We start from the raw sequence: 20618 nt of genomic DNA, 5'->3' as shown, positions 1-20618 counted from the left end.
TGTTGATAAGGGGGGTAAAGGGTTTTTGCATCAAATTATAAGGCTTTGATAACCAAGACATACATTACACAAGGTACATAAAACCAAGAACAATTGTCTCCAATAAGTCAATGATCAAAAAATATGGGCAAAAAATATTCAGAAGAATAATTGCAAACTATGAACCATGTGGTAGATTAATAATAAGAGAATAAGAAAAATTCAAAGAATAATAATATTAATAAGATAAATAATAGTAAAATTAAGAATACAAAATAATCCAGCTGTTGCACCTCATACCCAACAAACTGTCAAAGATAACAAAAGACAGAAAGTCAATATTGAAGAGACTATGGAAAAACAGGAATACAAAATACTCAGTTGGTGGACCTGTGAATTGGTTCAACTATTCTGGAAAGCAATTTGGAGTTATGTGTTAACAAAAATCATTATGGAAAATCCAGATGTTATATTACTAGCTTATTAAAGTACACACACACACACACACACACACACACACACACACACACACACACAAATCAATTGTCCCAAAGAGTCTTAATATAGTTCTTAAGCCACACTAAGCAACACTAAAACTTTCGAATTATCGTATATATAAGTATATATATATACATATATTACACACTGTATCCAAAAGAAGTTTACAATTTCGGATATAATCATCTTCTCTGTTATTTATATCTTTAAAAGTTTGTTGATTAAGTTCAAAATAAAAATTCCTAAAAAAAACTGTATTGGGGCAGTTAGGTGGCGCAATGGATAGAGCACCGGCCCTGGAGTCAGGAGTACCTGAGTTCAAATCCCGCCTCAGACACTAAATAATTACCTAGCTGTGTGTCCTTGGACAAGCCACTTAACCCCATTGCCTTGCAAAAAAAACCGTATTGATCAATCAACTAATTTTTAAAAAGGTATGGACTCTTGGAACCAAAGATCCTACTGATAAGTATAAACCACAAGAAAGTCAAAGATATAAAGATCCCCAATACAGCCAAATTCCCATAACAGCACTCTTTGTAGTAGCAAAGAATTGTAAACAAAGTAGATGCTCATTAATGCTGTAAATGAAAATAAAAGGGAGTAAATGTGGTGTGAAAAAAGACATCCCTCAAAATTATAAAAAAAATTTCATATATATATATATATTATATACATATGTTTGATGATGACCGTCCTTTTAAAAAATATTTGGTGGTTCCCCACTCCCTTTAACAGCTTCCAAAAATCTATATTCTAGATAAACTGAAAGACATTCTGTTCTCCAAACATGACCTGTGCTTTTCTGCTTCCATGCTGTTATTCTATTACCTATATCTGGAATTCTGTTCTTCCGTTCTCCTTTTCCCTTCTTTGCCCTTGAATTCCTGACAGCCCTTTAAAGTCTACCTCAAATGCTACCTCCTCCAAGAAGTCTTCCCTAAATTCAATTGGAAGTGACTTTTCTTTCCACCTCCAGCTCATCCAACATTTTGCATCTCTTGAAATTTATTTAATGTTGTATATTAGAATATCTATATGGTTTATTACCCTATTAACTAGAATCACCATAACATGAAGGAAGACACTTAACTTTATTTATACTTAGTATCAATATGATTTAGTGAATAGAGGAGTCAGCCTTGGCAACAAAAAGATTTGGGTACATCTTGCCTCTCACACATTCAATTATGTGACCATAATTTCTTAATGTCCAAAGTAACTCTCTAAACCTATATATTACAGATGAATTACTAGTCTATTTTGGTGAGTTGAATTGCTCATCTACCCCTGCCCCCACCATGATCATGGTGTTTTATACAAAATGGGAATTTTATAAATATTTAGTGAAGAAATTAATAAATATATACATAAATACACACACATATATAAATATATTCATAAATATAAATGTTCAGTCATTTCAGTCTTGTCTTATTCTTCATGATCCCATTTTGTTTTGCTTTGTTTTGTTTTTTGACAAAGATAATGGAATGATTTGCCATTTCTTTCTCCAGCTTATTTTATAGATGAAGAAACTGAGGCAAACAGGGTTAAGTGACTTGTCCAGGGTAACACAGCTATTAAGTATCTGAGGCCAGATATGAACTACTGTCTTCTTGAGTCTAGATGTGCCTCTCTAAACAATGTGCCACCTAGCTGCCCCACAATTTCTTACTGTTAATCTTCAGTTTTTTCAGTTTGATTCTTTGTGACCCCACTGGGTTTTTTTTTTTTTTTTTAGATTTTTCAAGGCAATGGGGTTAAGTGGCTTGCCCAAGGCCACATTTATTAAGTGTCTGGGGTCACATTTGAACCCAGGTACTCCTGACTCCAAGACCAGTGCTCTATCTACTGCGCCACCTAGCCGCCCCCTCACTGGCGTTTTCTTGACAAAGATACTAGAGTGGTTTGCCATTTCCTCTTGAGAAAACACTGGTAAAAGATCTCTAAATCTGCAACTCTGGACATCATTTAGCCTTTCAACTGACTCAGGTAAATTTTTTTTTTTAGGTTTTTGCAAGGCAATGGGGTTAAGTGGCTTGCCCAAGGCCGCACAGCTAGGTAATTAATTATTAAGTGTCTGAGGCTGGATTTGAACTCAGGTACTCCTGACTCCAGGGCCAGTGCTCTATCCACTGCACCACCTAGCTGCCCCTCAGGTAATTATTTTAAGACTTGTTATCTGAACCAGTAAAGGAAATTTCTCACCTGGAGCTACCTTTACTGATGAAATCATAGATCCAGTCAAGAAAGATATATAGACTAGACATATATATGTGTATGTATACATACATCAGGGAATATATATGTCTGTTCATGTGTACATGCATGTGGACATGTATATATGTGTGAATGTGTGTATATAAATACTAGGGAATTCATTTTTAAGTCTATGTTAAATATACTTGCAAATGTTGAATTTCTGACCATTTAACCCTATACATGGAAAAATGTCCCATTATTTAGTATATGGGGAAAGGAGGTTTGCTAGATAGAATTTATTTCCCTGATAACATTTGAGCAACACATCAGATATATAAGATAAGGATGACATTTTAACCACACACTTGTTCCTCTCAATTTTTTTTTGGTTTTTATTTAACCCAGGTTCAAATCTTTGCCTAATTTTTTTTCTATTATCCTTCCTTCTCTTACTATCTACCTTTCTTAGACCAAACAAGTCACCTGTATCTTTCCAAATTCTTTGTTAAACCTACCTCCCTCCTTCATAAAGATAAGGGACCATGTGGAACAAGGATGTATTATTTGGATTAGGGGTAAGCATTTCAGCAAATTTTTCTTTTTTTTCTCTTTTTTTTGGTTGAAAACATGGTAGTTCTCTGGTTGAGGAAAGGAGAGAGAGAGAGAGAGAGAGAGAGAGAGAGAGAGAGAGAGAGAGAGAGAGAGAGAGAAATTAAATTAAAATGAAAGATACCAATTATTTTTCAAAGGCAGAAAACATTTGCTGATGTCAAAGACCAGAAATCACAAAACACTGAAGGGTATTAAGATAGTCTCCTCAGCTCAGGAAATGTTTCACCTCTGAACAGATAGGCATGCATGCTTGAGAAATTATTTGCATTTGGGGGAATGAGAGAGACTGGGAGAAGTGTGACTACTTTTGCAAAATTTCGAAACCAAGTGGGTGACAGGGCCTTCAACAGGAATTTAGTCACTTCATCAAGTTGTTCCTTTTGCCAAGCCTCCACACCAAGTGGGTAACAGACTACAAGAACATATTTTATCCAGTTACTCCATTGCATCCTTAGTTAAAGTTTCACCCAAGCAAACAGACCTTCTTTAACATTAGCACCTGAAAAGTAGACTTTCTAGTTAGTACATCCTAAAATATGAGATATGAAAGGTACCTTGAAACATCAAGCTTTAGTAGGTGAAAGAGATGTTGGAACAAAGCATAAGAGCAGGGACTTTAGGATGTAGAATGCTAAGAGTTAGTGGAATACCTCAGGGACTTGCACTTGGCTCTGGGCTGCTGAACATTTTTCTACACGACTTGGATAAAGATATACACAGAATGTTTGTCAAATGTGCAGATGATGCAAAGCTGAGACAGCTAGGTATGGATTATCAGTGAGCTGCGAGACAGTCAGGATTCAAAAACACTCTGACAGCCCTGATTCTAACAAAATGAAATTTCAACAGGAGTAAATGTTAGTCCTACTTTGTTCAAAAACATATTAACATAAACAAAAAAATAATAAATGAATGAATGAATGCATGAATGAACTTCACAAGAGCAAGAAGCAAAAAGGTGAAAACATGAGGATTTTCAGGGCCTGCAAGTTGAAGAGGAATTGATACTGAGATAGGGCAACCAAAAAAAGCTAGTGCATTCTTAGTAAGAGGGAATGTGCAGGACCAGGGAGCAGATTAAAATTCTGGATATTTATATACACTTATACTGTATACCCTGGCCAGACCAAAGCTAGTTTATGGTTCAGTTCTAGACTCCACACTTCAGAAAAGATACTGACATACTGGAAAGAATCCAGAAGAAAGTAACTGGGATGACTATAGTGAACTACTTTTGATAAACCCAAAGATTCCAGTTTCTGGGATAAAAACTCACTCTCTGAATAAAAACTTCTGGGAAAACTGGAAAACAGTATGGCAGAAAGTAGACAAAGACCAACATCTCACATCCTATACCAAGATAAGTTCAAAATGGGTGTAAATTTTAGGCATAAAAGGCAATATTATAAGCCAATTAGGAGACCAACAAATAGTTTATCTGTCAGATCTATGAAAAGGGAAGCAGTTTACAATCAAGAAAAGATAGAGAACATTATAAAAAATGAAATGGATAATTTTGATTATATTAAATTATATTAAATTTAAAAAGTTTTTCCCAAACCAAACTACTGCAACTAACATTAAAGGAATGTAGTAAGTTGGGGGACAATTTTTTCAACTAGTGTTTCTAACAAAAGACTCATTTCTAAAATTTACAGAGAACTGAGTCAAATTTATTTTAAAAAAACCCAAGTCATTCCCAATTGATAAATGGACAAAGGATATGGAAAGTTAATTCTCAGACAAAGAAATGAAAGTTATCTGTAGTCATATGAAAAGTTGCTCTAGAGGTAGCTAGGTGGCACTGTGGATACAGCACCAGTCCTGGAGTCAGGAGGACCTGAGTTCAAATCCAGCCTCGGGCATTTAATAATTGCTTAGTTGTGTGACCTTGGCAAATCACTTAACCCCATTGCCTTAAATAAATAAAAATATTAAAAAAATTAAAAGTTTCTCTAAATCATTATTGATTAGATGAATGCAAATTAAAATATCTCTGAGGTATCACCTCACACCTCTCTGATTGGACTAGAAAGTAAAATGATCAATATTGGAGAAGATATAGGAAAACTGGGACACTAATGCTTGGATGGTGGAATTTTGAACAGACCTAGTCTTTCTTGAGAACAATTTGGAACTATGCCCAAAGGGCATACCCTTTGTGCATACCCTTTGATCCAGAAATACCATTACTCGGTCTGTATCCTGAAGAGATCATGAAAAAGGGTAAAAAAATCAAAATATTCATAGCAGTTCTTTTTTTGTAGTGGCAAAGAATTAAAAATTGAGGGGATGCCCATCATTTGAAGACTAGCTAAAAAAAATTATGATATATGTATGTGAGGAAACACTATTGTTCTATGAGAAATCATGAGAAATGGGATGTCAGAAAAGCCTGAAAAGACTTACATGAATTGATGCTAATTGAAATGAACACAACCCAAAAGAACATTATACAAATTAACAACAACATGGGGTGATAATCAACCATGATGGATTTGTTCATTTCAACTGTACAATAATCAAAGACAATTTTAAAAGACTTGTGATAGAAAATACCCTCCATATCCAGAGAAGAAACCATGGAATTTATTTTCATATCTTATGGAGCGTGGCTCTGAAATCAGGAGGACCTGAGTTGAAATCCAGCCACAGACAATACATGTGATCTTGAGCAAATCACTTAACCCCACTGCCTTGCAAAGAAAAAAAATTGTCTTCTGTATTAAAGCATTTTTTTCCTCTAACATTTTCTTTCCTCCATTTGGATCTCATTCTTCTTTCACAACATGTTCAATATTGATCTGCGCTTAGCATGGTTATAAATATAGATCTTATATCAAATTGCTTTCTGTCAGGGGGAGGGGGGTTGAGGGAGAAAAATTGTAAAACTCAAAACCTTGCCCAAAAAAGAAAGAAAGAAAATAACTAGGAGGATGAAGGTTCTTCAACTCATGATATATGAAGATTCCTTGAAGGACATGAGAATATTTAGCCTGAAGAAAAGAAAGGAGATATAACTATCTTCACGTATTCAAAGATCTGCTACATAGTAAAACGATTAGATTTTTTTCTAAGTAGAATAAGAAAACAAAGGGAGGAAATTGTAAAGAAGTTTGATGATAGGGGGAAATTCCTAAATATTAGAGTCATCCAAAAATTTAGTAGGTTGCAATAGAGATAGTAAGCTATAAAAAAAATAGAATTTTCATAATTCTTTAAAGTTAGACAAAGCATACACATATTACCTCATTTGATCCTCCCAATAATCCCATGGGATTATTATTTAAATTTTTCATATTAAGAAACTAGGACATATATGGTTGGATGATTTACCCAAGATTATGTAGCTATTGTCTGAGATAGAATTCAACCTTAGGTCCCCCTGATTCCAAGTCTAGTGGCACCCTAGCTGGTTCCTTTTATCTGATATCTTCCAAAAAAAAGCTTAATGACTATGTCTCAGATATGCTGAAAAGGGGAATCCTACTTAGTTTCGTGTTGGATTAGATGGTCTCTTCTTGATCCCTTCTATCTCCAGTTTCTGAGAATGTTAGAACTAAAGGGACCTTAGAGATCATCTACCTGCTTCATCTTATAAACAAGAAAAATGAGGCACAGAAAGGAGTCTCATGCATTGAATTGGTATCATTTATATCACTGCCCTCCATAAAATTTCAATATAACTGCCACATGATGTTCATTTTTATATATTTAATTTTTTTCTTAGTTATAAACCAGCAAAATATTTTTATATTTTGAGTTCTAAATTCTCCCTCTTGCTCCCTCCTCCTTAAGAAAGCAAGATATAAAAAAATAAAAAATAAAAAATAAAAAATAAAAAAAAAAGAGAGCAAGATATTTTGGGCAGCTAGATGGCATAGTGGATAGAGCACTGGCCCTGGAGTCAGGAGTACCTGAGTTCAAATCCAGCCTCAGACACTTAATAATTACCTAGTTGTGTGGCCTTGGGCAAGCCACTTAACCCCAATGCCTTGCAAAAAAAAAAAAAGAAAAAAGAAAACAAGATATTTGATATGGATTATCCATATAGCAGTCATGCAAAACATTTCCAAGGTAGAGATGTTCTAAAAGGAAATGCAGATTAAAAAGCCAAGCATAATAAAGAAAGTTTTAAAAAGGTATATTTAAATATGTATTGACTCCATTTCTTTCTCTGGAGTGGATAGTATTTTTCATCATAAATTCCTTGGAATTATCTTGGAGCATTGTATTGCTGAGAATAATTCATTCATGGTTGATTATTGTATTATATTACTGTTGTAGACAGGTACAATGTTTTCCTGATTCTGCTTATTTCACTTTGTATTCATGTAATCTTCTCAGGTTTTTCTGAAAACATCCTTTTCATCATTTGTTACAGCACAATAGTACTCCACGACAATCATATTCTACCATTTGTCTAGCCATTTCCCAATTGATGATCATTTCTTCAATTTCCATACTTTACCACCACAAAAAAGAACTACTATAAATATTTTTGTATATATAGGTTCTTTCACCTATATTAGCGGTATTGCTAGTCACTATTTTATAGTTCTTTGGGCATAGTTCTAAAATAATCTAATCATTCTGGAGAGCAATTTAGACCTATGCCCAATGGGCTATAAAATTGTGTGTACCCTTTGATACAGCAACATCACTACTGGTTTGTACCTCAGCAAGAACAAAGAAAATGGTATTCAGTTTCCTCTTGAAATAATCATAAAATCTGACAGTTTGCTCTTTTTAGCCTACCAAAAGGTATCTCACCTTAGGAATGGTCTTTTTTTTTTATTTGTTTGTTTCTTTTTTTTAATGTTATGTACAGATCAATTCTCTAAAACAAATATTTATATACAGTCACTAAAGTCTGACTGCACTTAAAACAAGCCATGAGCAAAATTGTGAAGAAATTAAAGTTTAGTTTTGCTATCCTCCTTTCCCTTTCAGTCCTCTTCTCTCCCATACTGAACCAGCCCTTCTTAATCCACCCAATCTAGTTCTCTTAATCATTCCTTAGGCTCTAAGATCTAAATTTTTTTAAAGTGTTTTGCCTTCTGTCATTCTCTTCAATTTATTCTGTATATAAATTGTCTATACATACTTATTTGCATGTTGTGACTGCACCATGTCAGAAGCAAACAGCCAGGAAGAACAGTGAATAGAGTCCTGGGCCAGAAGTCAAGAAGATCTGAGTTCAAATTCAGTCCCAGAATCTTTCTAGTATGATCCCAGGAACTTCTGTCTCCCTTAGTTTCCTCATCTTTAAAATCTCTAAGATAGTGATAGCACCTACTTCCCAAGGTGGTTGTGATAATCAAATGGATTTGCAAGTATTTTGCATAATACCACATACTAGAGTCCTAAATGCTTATTTTCTCTCTTCCATCAGATTTCAAACTTCTTGAAGGCAGGGATTTTTTCTGCTTTTCCTTGTATCCCAGATGCTTACTTAACATAATGCTTGGAGAATAGTAGGCACTTAATAGATGCTTGTTGGTTTCATTAGGAGGGATCTAATTTATTTTATATAATTTAGCCCCTTCAATATTCAAAGGAGAAAACTGAGGATCAGAGAGTTTAAAAGTCTTTCCCCAAGTCACATGCACAAAGGATGCAAATTCAGGTCTTCTGACTATTAGCCAGAAGTCTGGAGTATTTTTTTATGATTTTTGATTTCTTCCTTTGAATTTCTTCTTTTGAAAACTGTCTTCTCGTATCCATTGTCACACAGTTGATGTATATTTGACTCTTACTGACTTTAGACCCCTTGTTCTTTCCACTTTCACACTGTCTCTCCAATTTTGAAAAACAGGCAAAATTCGAAGACTGTAATGAGCCAGTGGGGCTGAACTAAGTTTTGTTGATGGTAATAGGTTAAGCCAATATCTTGTGGGATCTTTATCATTATTAGCAAAGAAAGGAATTCTGGTGGAACAAATCTGTTGTTAACAATGATAAGGATTGGCAAGAATGCCTCCACAAGCAAGGGTCCATAGATAAAATCAAAAAAGTTAAGATCAAAGACCACAAAAAAACCAGACTCATGAATTCAACTCTTTAGTACTCAAAGGGCCCTATTCTTGCAACTGTCCCTGAAATGGTCACTACGTAATATAAGTAATTTAAGAGATTTAAATCTGGAAGTAATTTCCAAAGCCATCTATCCACCCCATCAGCTCAACTCATTTTACAAGTAATAGTAAGTGACAGAAATGGGATATGAAAAATTCCTTTGATTCTAAATTCATCATTTTCTCAATAATCATACTATCTCTGGGTTTCCAGTCTCAGTTTCTGTAAAACAAGTAAATTATCTCAGTTCCCTGTAGTTCTAACATTCTTTGTTTTCTGTCCTAATATTCTGTTCTCAGAGCCCTCATGCTAGAACATTCCATGCTCTGACAATTTATATTGAGAAGCAGCATGGATAGAATGTTGGACCAAAAGCCAAGAAGACATGAATTCAAATCCATTTCAGATTCCACCAATTATGTGACCCTGGGCAATTCATCTGACCTCTCAGGGCCTTGCTTCTTCTTCTGTAAAATAAGGGGATTAGATTAGATGACCTTTCAGCTCTTTCCCAGCTCTAGATCCTTATGACTTTAATAGTCTATGATAACCAATAATTTCACACATTCTATGTTGCTTTAAGACTCAAAAAGTATTTTTCTTTACAATATCCCTGTGAGGTAAGGAGTTCAAGAATTATTGCCACCATCTTACAGATAGGGAAACTGAGAATTTCCAAAACTAATAAATGGGGCAGCCAAATCTCTTAGTTCAGAAGTCTTTCTACTATATTATACTGTATATAACATTAATAAAAGCTCTGGGTTTTTTTTTTTTCTTTTCTCTGAAGGGCCTAGTCATTTTAATAAGAAGCTCTGGAAGATGAGATAGCTTTCAAAATCCAAAGGAAGGAAGCTTTAACAATAGTTAGATTGTTATTTGGAGGGGGGGGGTGTTAATCTTTCTCCTTTGCTTACTCCTAATGCTTGTGCTAGCCATGTACTAGGCCATCTTCCTTTTGCATAAGTGACAGTTCAGTATTTCTTGCCTTCAGTTCAGGCATGACCTTCCCTGGCCTTCAGACATATTTTTTGGTCAAGGGCAAACTAAGTCCGAGTTTTTATGTACCAAATCCTTCTCTAACCCTAGGGATATACTTCTGAGGGTTAGTTGATTATTTAGTTTTAAATTTTTCATTTGTACTTGAATCCAAACTCTGTTTTGAAATGCAATTACACTGACATTAATTCCTGCCTTTTAAAACTTTTGGGGGAGCGGCAGGGGGAGCATTATTTAGCACTAAGTAGAAGAAATATTCATTTTCCATGAATATATAACAATAATATTCACTTATACAGATCATGGAACATACTGCTTGGAAGAACCTTAGCACATAGAATATCATAACTGAAAGGGATCTTGGAACAGAGAATATTAGAATTAGGAGTCTTGGGACCTACAATGCCAGAACTGGACAGAACTTTCCAACATAAGATCATGAGAACATAGAAGGAAAGAGGCTTAGAACAAAAAAAAGTCAAAGCTGGCAGAAACCTTTACAATATAGAATATTAGTGTGGAAGGGTCTCTAGAACACAGAATGTTAGAACATAGAAGCAAAAATCTCAGATCTGGGAGGAACCTTTTCATTTTATAGAGGAAACTACATTTCAAAAAGAAGTAACTTGTTTCTGCTATTGAAGAAAATTAAAAATAAAAAGAAGTAACTTGTCTAAACTAATGCAACTATCAAAGGACAGGACCATGGCAAGAACCCAGACTTCTTCATACAAGGTTAGGTCTTTTTCTTGAAGTACTTTCTTACCCATCACCTCACTATTTTTCTCACCACAGTTTAGTAAGAGGGAAACATGGTTTTTATCTCCAGCAGACAAATAGAAACTCTGAGGTCCAGAAAGGGAAAATAAAAGGTCTCCTCAAATCCACTTCAGATCTCAACTCACTATCTCTCAGTTATGCCATATTAAAGATTTCTCCAACAATTAGTTAACTGTTGCATCTTTCAAAATTTCCTTTTAGAATCAAATGTCCTTTTACATATGCAGAGAATTCTAGGTAAAATGTAACAAATTATAAATATTTGTAATGTAATTTCCTTATATAACCAGTTTATCACCCAGCCTTCTCTTCATCTGACTGCAAAGACTTTTACTTGTGTTTAAGATTTCCTTCTTTAGATCAAAAGTGTCTCTCAAGTCTCCAGCCTGTATTAACCACTTCAGGGTTTAATAATTTTTATAATCAAGGAGTCTAAAAGCTAATCTAGTCATCTAATGCTACAGTGAGTGGGTGAATGGTTTTTGCCAGTTTTGAGTCAAGGAAGAATTTGCTGTTTATCTTTTAATGTTGCTCTTGGAGTACAAAGTCATAGGGAAATGGGATTAAGCTAAACTTCTGACTGGCATCCTATCAATAATATTTCAAAATTTTAGGATGTCTAGCCCATTATTTTCCAAGAGGAAACTGAGTTCAGAGAAATTGAAATGACTTGTCAAGGTCATTTAGTCAGTTAATGGTGGGACCAGGACAAGCACCCAAGTATCCTGACTTCCACAACACCTAATTCTGACTCAAGCAGTATTTTCTTTTATGTGACAATCCCTACCCCATTTCTTTTAATGGACTAGGTAATCTCTAAAATCCCCTTTCCATTTTCAGTGTTCTATTCTAATAAATCTACATTCTCAGGTCTCTTAGTTTTAAGGTCTCTTTTCACTTTCAACATTACAATTCTACAAAGATATGTATTTTACATGCCAAAAAAGTTCTATTCTCTTTTGCCTATAGCAAATTTATTTTGTGACAGGTTAAGTGTTTGTGTCAAGGTGAAGTTTCAAAATTGGGGGTGGAATTAAGAGAAGGGAGGATGGAGTCGGCTAGGTGGCTCAGTGGATAGAGCACTGGCCCTGGAGTCAGGAGTACCTGCGTTCAAATCCAGCCTCAAATACTTAATAATTAACTAGCTGTGTGGCCTAAGCAAGCCACTTAACCCTATTGCCTTGTAAAAACCTGAGAGAGAGAGAGAGAGAGAGAGAGAGAGAGAGAGAGAGAGAGAGGAAGGATGGGATAATAAGGAGTGTCAGCAATATACCATGTGTATAATTCTCAAAAAGGGATTGCACTTTTGAGGTGTTGTCTAGGATTCACATATTTTTCAAGGACTTACTAGCTGTGACCTTGAGCAAGTTACTTAACCTGTGTCTGCCTCAGTTTCTACAACTGTGGAAATAACACCTACCTCCCAAAAGTTCTTGTGAGAATCAAAAGAGATAATATTTCCAAAGTGCTTAGCACAGTACACAGAACATGATTTAGCACATAGAAGACACCTAAAAAAAATCCATGTTTCCTTTTATCTTTCCTACTACTTTCTTACACTCTATGGCTTGCATTCCACCTGTGAAAGTGGGGGAGGGAGAGAAATTGGAAAATCTAAGCTTATTCCTTAATATCTCACTCAGTTCCATTAAATTCAGTCCATTTTATTAAAGCTTCTCCTATGTATAAGATCCTTAATGTGTGCAGGGTGCTGGAGAGACAAAGTTTAAAAATGACACCCCAAATATTTATAGGATTTTAGTACTGAAAGGGAACTTGGATTTTATTTAGTTCTATAAACTCGTTTTACAAATGAGGAAATTGAGGGTCAAGATTCATTTGCACTTTGATTCAATATATATGTTTAAAGATATATTGATGTCTGCTGCTTTTATATCCTGCTCATTTCAGGAAATGCTTCTGAAGCATTTAATGAGCCTTCCCTTGTAACAATTTTTAAAAATTAAATATTACCACCAACAAATCACTTCAAATGACAGTACAGCATTCAAGATTCATACAACAGACAGCAAACATTTATTTCACATCTACTATCTATGAAGAAGGTTCAAAGTTCAGAGGAAGGTGCCAAACAAAATTCCATCTTGAGGAAAAGTAAGGGGGGGGTAAAAGAGGGTCGGTTGACAAATACAAATTTTAGCCAGATTTGAAGCTCCCTTTACACGTCTCTCAGGATGTACTTGGTTAACATACAAATGGAGCTGTAGGGATCATCTTAAGGACTCTGGTGAAGATGGGTAAAGTTTAGAATTTAGATTTTGGCAACTCTTAGGACTATGGAGGGCCACAGATGAAGGAAAGGACTGATGGTTGCACTCTGAATTCAACCTCTGGGCTTTCTCCTCCTCCCTCTCTCAATCCCATCCCATTCATTTTAGGGGTTTTGGGGGGATATGTGTGTGCCCCTTTTAATATTTCTTGGACAATCTTTCAAGCGTTTTGCCATCGGTTTACTTTTTCTATTTTTCTGCCATATGCATGAGAGAGTGGGAACTGGAGTTTGTGGGGAAGGGGCGAGGAAGAGAAGGCTTGACAGCTCTCTTTAGAGAGTTGTCCCCTTCGATCTCTGGCAAGTTCTGCTGAGCAGGAACTATTAACTACCAAAGTGAAACTTTCGGAACTTCCCCAGGCGCGTGGTAGAAAGTAAGAGCACAGGCTAGGGAGCCGGGAGATTTGGGTTCGAGTCCTAACTGAATCAGCTACATGACCTCAGGGAATGGGGAACGTCTGTGTCTCCATACAAAATGTCTGGGTGGTTTTAAGGTCCCTTCAAGCTGTAGCCCATGCTCTGTGTTCCCAAATTTTCCTTTTGATTACATTAAAATTTTAACATTCTCTAAGTTTTGAGAGAGACAGAGACAGAGACAGAGAGAGAGAGAGAGAGAGAGAGAGAGAGAGAGAGAGAGAGAGAGAGAGAGAGACTCAGTTTTAGAGACACTTCCCTACGTCTCCTTTCTATTATTCTTTGCATCCCCTTTCTTTCCGCTTCTGCAAGACACAGGATGGTCTCCTGGTGCCAAAGGAAATCGTAACAATCCTTACGATTCCCTTAGGGTTTGTTCGCAGTCTCCCCCCCCTTCCCCTCCGCCCCCTCCTCCAGAAACTGCCCCGATAGGGCGAGGCTGTACCCTGCGCCCCTCCGCCCCTCGCCCCCAGCTCCCGTACACTGTAACACCCTCGTTACTGAAAGCGGGGTCCTGCGCCCTTCTGGAATCCCTTCTAGAACTGGAGGCAACTTAGGGGCTCAGGGTGGGGGCGGGGGAGAGATGCGGGGTAACCAGCAAAAAAGCTGCCTAGAGAAGGGGAAGGGAGGAGACAACGAGCCGGTCGCTAGGACCCACCTGCCGGAACAGAACTTCAGCCATGAGGCTGGTGCGGGAGCAGAGCCGGTGGACTAGATCCTTGGAGGGGCAGCGGCTGCTGCCGCCTCCCCCTCCTTCTTCTCCTCCTCCTCCTCTTCCTCCTCCTCCTCCTCCTCCTCTTCCTCCTCCTCCTCCTCCACCTCCTCCTCCACCTCCTCCGCTCGGTGCGGGCCACGGTTTCCTCTCCTGCCTATGCATTACTCCGGTTATCTCCTCCTCCCTTACAAATAGGGCTGGGTGTGTGTCTGTGTTTTTGTGTTTGTCTGTGTGTGTGTGTGTGTGTGTGTGTGTGTGTGTGTGTGTGTCTGTGTTTGTGTGTCTGTGTCTGTGTCTGTGTTTCTGTGTCTGTGTGTCTGTGTGTCTGTGTGTGTGTGTGTGTGTGTGTGTGTGTGTGTTAGAGTGAATGTGTTTTTCTCTTCTTCCTCTGCACATGCCGGGTTGGGACTGCTACCCCCAGAACCCAGAACTCTCCTCTCTCCGCCCTGCTAATGTTTCTCATTGCTTTTGCCAGCCCAACCCTAGGCAGACAGCTGCGAGCTACATCCCCCCCCCCTTTAAAAAAATTTTCACTCAAGCGGAAAAAACCCTGAAGCTAGCAAAAAAATAAAATAAAAGACCTCATCAGGGCAACCCTGTCCTGCCTAAACTCTGCCACTGCAGATATGGAGAGACAACGGGGCAACCGGGGGTTGGGGGAGGAGCTAAGTACCACCCTTGATGGGGAGAGGGTCGTGGGATAATTGTTGGGTTTGGTGCTGGTCCCACCAAGTGCCAGATTCAGAAAGAAGCGGATTCGTAGCACATTACCACAGGAAAAGCCCATCTATTTCACCACTTGTTTCCCCCGGAAGGAGGAAATCAACCAAATTCTAGTTGCATTGTCTTCTCAGTAAAGCACCGGTTGATGGATGGTTCCTCATCGTGCCTGGGATTAGGCTAAACTTGTCCTTACTCTTAGACCCGGAAGGGATTTTAGGCCACAGAAAGACAGGGATGAAAAGCACCTTAAGTCTCAAACGGTTAAAATATAAAGCAGAATGCCAACATAAAGAAGATACAAGATGATTTCATTATCTAGTAGTTAAAACCTCCAAACCTACTTTATGAATGGGGAAAGGCTCAGTTTCTTCTCTTATAATATCTATTTGGATTTGAGAGCAACATAAGGTGATTAAAAAAAATCTTGTACTTGGAGTCAGTCCAACTAGGCACAAATACTTTTTCTGCATCTTCCTAGTTGTGTGTCACTACTCTATGTTTCAAATTCGTTCTCAAGAAGAATTTACTCAGTGATATTTATGGTCACTTCAGGTCAAAATCTATGATCCTGGGAACTTAAATGTCTTTTTCAGTTCTAGAATTTGATGTTCTAACATTCTCCATTCAAATATTCCTTCCAGGTCTAATATTATTACGTAGTCTAACTTCCTAATTAATGATATATATTTTTTCTATTATCCAGGCTCTTTATAAATACTATCTCATTTGAGCCTTACAATATCTCTTGGAGTCAAATTCTATGATTATCCCCATTTTGCAGTTGAGGAAATCGAAGCAAACAGAGTGGCTTGTCCAAAGTATTAAATGTCTCAGATCATATTTGAACTCAGGTCTTCCTTATTGAAAGTCCAGTGCTCCATTCACTGTACCACCTACTTGCCTTAATCTATCTATGTCCTAAGGTCCCTTCAAGCTCTTTGCTCCATTTTATATTTGGAGATCCATAATTCTCTATGTAGAGGGAGAAGTTGATTAAATGATGTTTGTCCTTCATTGTCAAAGAAGACTGTGACATCAGGAAGGTGATAACAAGATGGATGGTCACCAGCCTCACTTTCTCCTCCAGAACCATCTGGGTTCAGTGACCAGATACAGATCAGGAAGATGGTCCCCTAAGCAGTGAGAGACACTGGCCTTGCAGAGCTAAACTGTTTCCAGGTCACAATTCGGCTGAGACAACAATGCCCATCCAGTGATTTAGGTTAAGTTAGAGAGAGAAGAGGAAAAGAGACCAGGAATGACCACTCCAAAATAAGGCAGGAAAGAAAAAAAAGAAGGAAGAATTTCTTTTTAGAGTTCAAAAGAAGAAAAAAAATCAATCCAGGAGGGTAGACCCTCAGGGTTTCTGACAAAAAAAAAAATATTGCTATATGCATTCACCTTGAACCAATCAGGGCTGAAAAGTGACCAAGAGGGTGTAGTCTGAGAGCCATCCTAGAAAAGCTAGAGTGATTTGGACTTGTAAGCACCAGGAAATATTATGACTTTTATACAATATACCCACAAGTATGAGAGGGAAGGAAGGAAGAAAGGGAGGAAGGGAGGAGCTAACAAAATGTATTTAGAGGACCACAAAGAGATTAGACCAGTCAGCCAAAAATTTATTATATATATATATATATATATATATATATATATATATATGTACATACATATATATGTACATATATATATATATATATATATATATAAATACTATGTGCTAAGATCTGGAGATATAAATAGAAAAGTGAGAGTAATTCCCTCAAGGAGCTTATGCTACTAGGATCACAGACAAATAAATACAGAATATATGTAAGAATAAATACAAAATGATTCTTTTGAGGGTGTCCCTCAAGGCAATTCTGGTGTGTTGAGAAGTCAAAAGAAATGAGATGTCTCTAAGGGGAAAACAAGTAATGATTGACCCTCTCCTTGCCCTTAAATGCCAGTGTTTGAATTTCTAGAGGATAGGAAAAGAGAAGTTGAAAATTCTAAAAGAGGGGAGTCACGTGATGTTAAGTGTTTGATGATTTGCATATTCTAGAATTCAAGGCTGGAGGAGATCAACTACTCTAACTTCCTTATATGACCAGATGAAGAAACTGATTTAGACATTAGAGCTCCAAGATCACACAGGAGGAAAGTAACTAAGGAAGAATTTGAATATAGTTCTTTTGGTCAAAATTCACTGTTACCAGCTATTCCTTCAAAGAAAACAGGAAAAAAATTATTTTCTTTTTCTTGAATCATAATCAAAATTTTCTTCCCTTTTTTCCTTAGCAATAATCAGGGAAAGGTAAATTCATAAGTGGTAAGGAATCTAACCTGATCTGGCTCTCCCAGAGCCCTTCAGGTTATCTTCCTTTTACTGAACCCAGGAAAAGACTGCTAAAACCATCATTTTTAAGGGGGGGGGGGGAATCACCCTATCTTTTTATTTGGTCAAACACCTGGAAATCCTTTGTTTTTAATGATATTAAATTCTGCTTCTGGTATTTACATATGGCAAATTAAAAGACAGAAAAAGAGGGGATTAGCCAATTTTTAAAAAAATTGCATTTGGGATACTTTGGTTTTTTTTTTTCATTTTCAGTGTCATAAAGACAAGAATTCAGTAGCCTGAAATAAAGTTTTATTGTACATAAGCAAGTAATATTAATAAAATGACCCTTCTTGCATTCCACAAAGTTTTAAAAGTCTCTTTCCAACTTTTAAAAATGACAGAATGCTAGTTCAATGGGGCATCTCCACAGCTATAACCTCATCCCTGTAGTACATGCTGATCTTTTAGTGATCTGAAGGGTTGAGTTACCAACTACCTTATAAGGAGGTCTTATAAGTATAGAATGGTGGAGTTGAAAAGAATCATAGAAAATTATATATTAGAGCATACAATTAACCAATAAATATCAGTGCCTTCATTTAAAGCAGAACTAGAAACTAGAGGGGTTATCCATCAATTGGAAAACAGCTTAATGGATTGTTATGCACTTAATGGTATATTTTGCTAAAAATGATGAATACAATAGATTCAAAGAAATATGGAAAGATTTGTGTGAACTGATGCAGAGTGAAATGAGCAGAATCAGGAGAATAATACCACTATAATAATGTGAGAGGGCACAACTTTGAAAGCCCTCAGTTCTGACAAAAACACATTCTAATGAGACTTCAAAAGACCTCTCTCCCCCATATCCTTCACTTACACACCCACCCCAACCCCCAAACACATAGCCACCCCCCCCACACACATATACATATCCCACACACACTGTTGGAAGAGAGATGATGGATTAGAGGAACAATTAGAAAACCATTCTTCTCAGGCATGGTCAGTGTGTTGATTTATTTTACTCAAATATATATATATATACACATATATATATATATATACACATATATATATATATACAAGACAGAGAAGGAAAGAATGTAAATGGGCTGTGACAGAGAAGGGAAGAAAGTATCAAAAAAGCATTTTAAAAAACTAATAGAAGAAAAATATGGAGGTGACAAAAAGCCATTTTATAACTATCATGTTAGATTTCATATGTTTATACATGTCTATCTATCATCTATCTATCTATTTATCTATCTATCTATCTATATATTAAACTAGGGGTAGTTAGGTGGCTTAGTGGATAGGAACTTAAAGAATGTTCATAAAATATAGAATGTAAGAAACAGAGGGAACTTCAGAGGACTAATCTATTTCTTTTGGGGTAAGTGGTACAATCCAAGTTCCTACTCTTACAGATGAGACTAGTTTTTTCTTTGTTTTTCTTAAACGGTATTAGAATTATTCCAGGGGTGGCTAGGTGGTACAGTGGAAAAAGCACCAGCCCTGGAGTCAGCAGTACCTGGGTTCAAATCTGGTCTCAGACACTTAATAATTACCTAGCTCCTAGCTATGTGGTCTTGGGCAAACCACTTAACCCCATTTGCCTTGCAAAAAACTAAAAAGGAATTATTCCTGTATCTTAATTAGCCCAGGACACTAAATCCCTAATCCCAGACACAGCTTCCTGATAGTTTAAGTAAAAAATTAGCAAATGTGCAGTTAGGAGTTCCTCTCTCAGGAGGATGACTAGAAGCTATAGAAAGGCAGAGAAGCTGTGTCCATCTGAATCACTACTTGTTTGCTTCCTGAATATTCTTTCTGTTATTGCTAAGTAGACCAGTTTTTGCTATCTGTCTGGTCTGCAAGAATCCTATTTCATCTCATTTCCTAACCCAGAACACCAGAGTATCCCGAATCAGACCTGGTCTACAATAGTGTACTGCTTTGACTCCCTTAAACTTTTTGATCATACTTTACTTTGTATTCTAAGCTATGAGATTTTTGTTTGTTTTACAGTAGATTCTATGAAATGACTAATTCAAATTATAGAAGTTTGGTTATTTTTTAAAAGCTATTCAGGGGTATGGGAGAGGCTATACAGAAGGTTTGGGGAATCCTTATCACTTTTAGGGATAATTCATCTTAAAAGACTGAAGAATGTCCACCCCCTCCCCCAACTCTCAGGATGAAGGGGAGAAGAAAATGAGGAGGGAGCTGAAGAATTCATCATCATCAAAAGAAAAAAGAAAAAAAGAATTCATCATCATCCTAGACCTAGTGGTTAGAGAAGAAGCAATGACTAAGGAACAAACAAGTAATTCTGTAAAAGGCTGATTCATTTATAGATCTTAATATGAATATGCAGGTACATATGCATATGAATATATGTTCCCTTTTTTCTCTCCTCCTGTGCTTTCTTTGTGTTTATATTTGTGTATACTTCCACTGGTAAGATTATCTATCAGTATCATTGATGTATAATTTCAAACTCTTAGAGTTTGAATTTATCTTAGACATCATTTAGTTTCAACCTATACTAAAATGAGAATCCTCTGTATGAATCTTGCCAACAAGGTTAGATTTGCATGAAGAACTCCAATAAAAACCCACTACTTTTTTTAAAAGAATATTCTATTTCCCCCCAATTACATGTAAAAATAAATATTCATTGTGGGGTTTTGTTTGAGTTCCTAATTCTTCCCTTCCTTTCTCTTTTTCCCCTCTCTCTCTGAGATAGTAAGAAAGCTGAGATAGATTCTGGATGTGCAATCCTGTAAAACATTTCCATTTTGTATAATAAAACTCAAAGAAAAAGAAAGTGAAAAATGGCATGCTTGGATCTGAATTCAGATGACATCAGTTCCTTCTCTGTTGGTGGATAGTTTATTTCATCATGAATCCTTTGGAATTGTCTTGGATTATCCTGATGCTGAGAAAACCTTAAATCATTCTCATTTGTTCATTTTACTATAGAGCTATTA

The 20618-nt window shown here is 36.6% G+C and overlaps 1 protein-coding gene across 3 annotated transcripts in view; it reads right to left on the bottom strand.

Annotated features, from left to right (window-relative positions):
* GGTA1 (glycoprotein alpha-galactosyltransferase 1 (inactive)) overlaps positions 1–15048 on the bottom strand; it is a 108784-nt gene extending 93736 nt beyond the window's left edge. The window contains exons 1-2 of one of the 3 annotated variants that reach the window (XM_074211679.1): positions 14675–15048; positions 14514–14620 (exon numbers count right to left, since the gene is read on the bottom strand). In XM_074211679.1, the coding sequence (XP_074067780.1) occupies positions 14514–14620; positions 14675–14966 (399 nt within the window). In that variant the 5' untranslated portion in view covers positions 14967–15048. Of the gene's footprint in view, positions 1–14513 lie in introns of all 3 variants that reach the window. The other 2 variants (XM_074211672.1, XM_074211678.1) reach the window with 2 other exon arrangements.
* Between the last annotated feature and the right edge of the window lie 5570 nt (positions 15049–20618).

The sequence above is a fragment of the Macrotis lagotis genome, chromosome 1, assembly GCF_037893015.1.
Source record: "Macrotis lagotis isolate mMagLag1 chromosome 1, bilby.v1.9.chrom.fasta, whole genome shotgun sequence".
Taxonomy (NCBI): Eukaryota; Metazoa; Chordata; class Mammalia; order Peramelemorphia; family Peramelidae; genus Macrotis; species Macrotis lagotis.
Note: the sequence above shows the minus strand (reverse complement) of the source record. Positions and strands in the feature narration are given on the sequence as shown.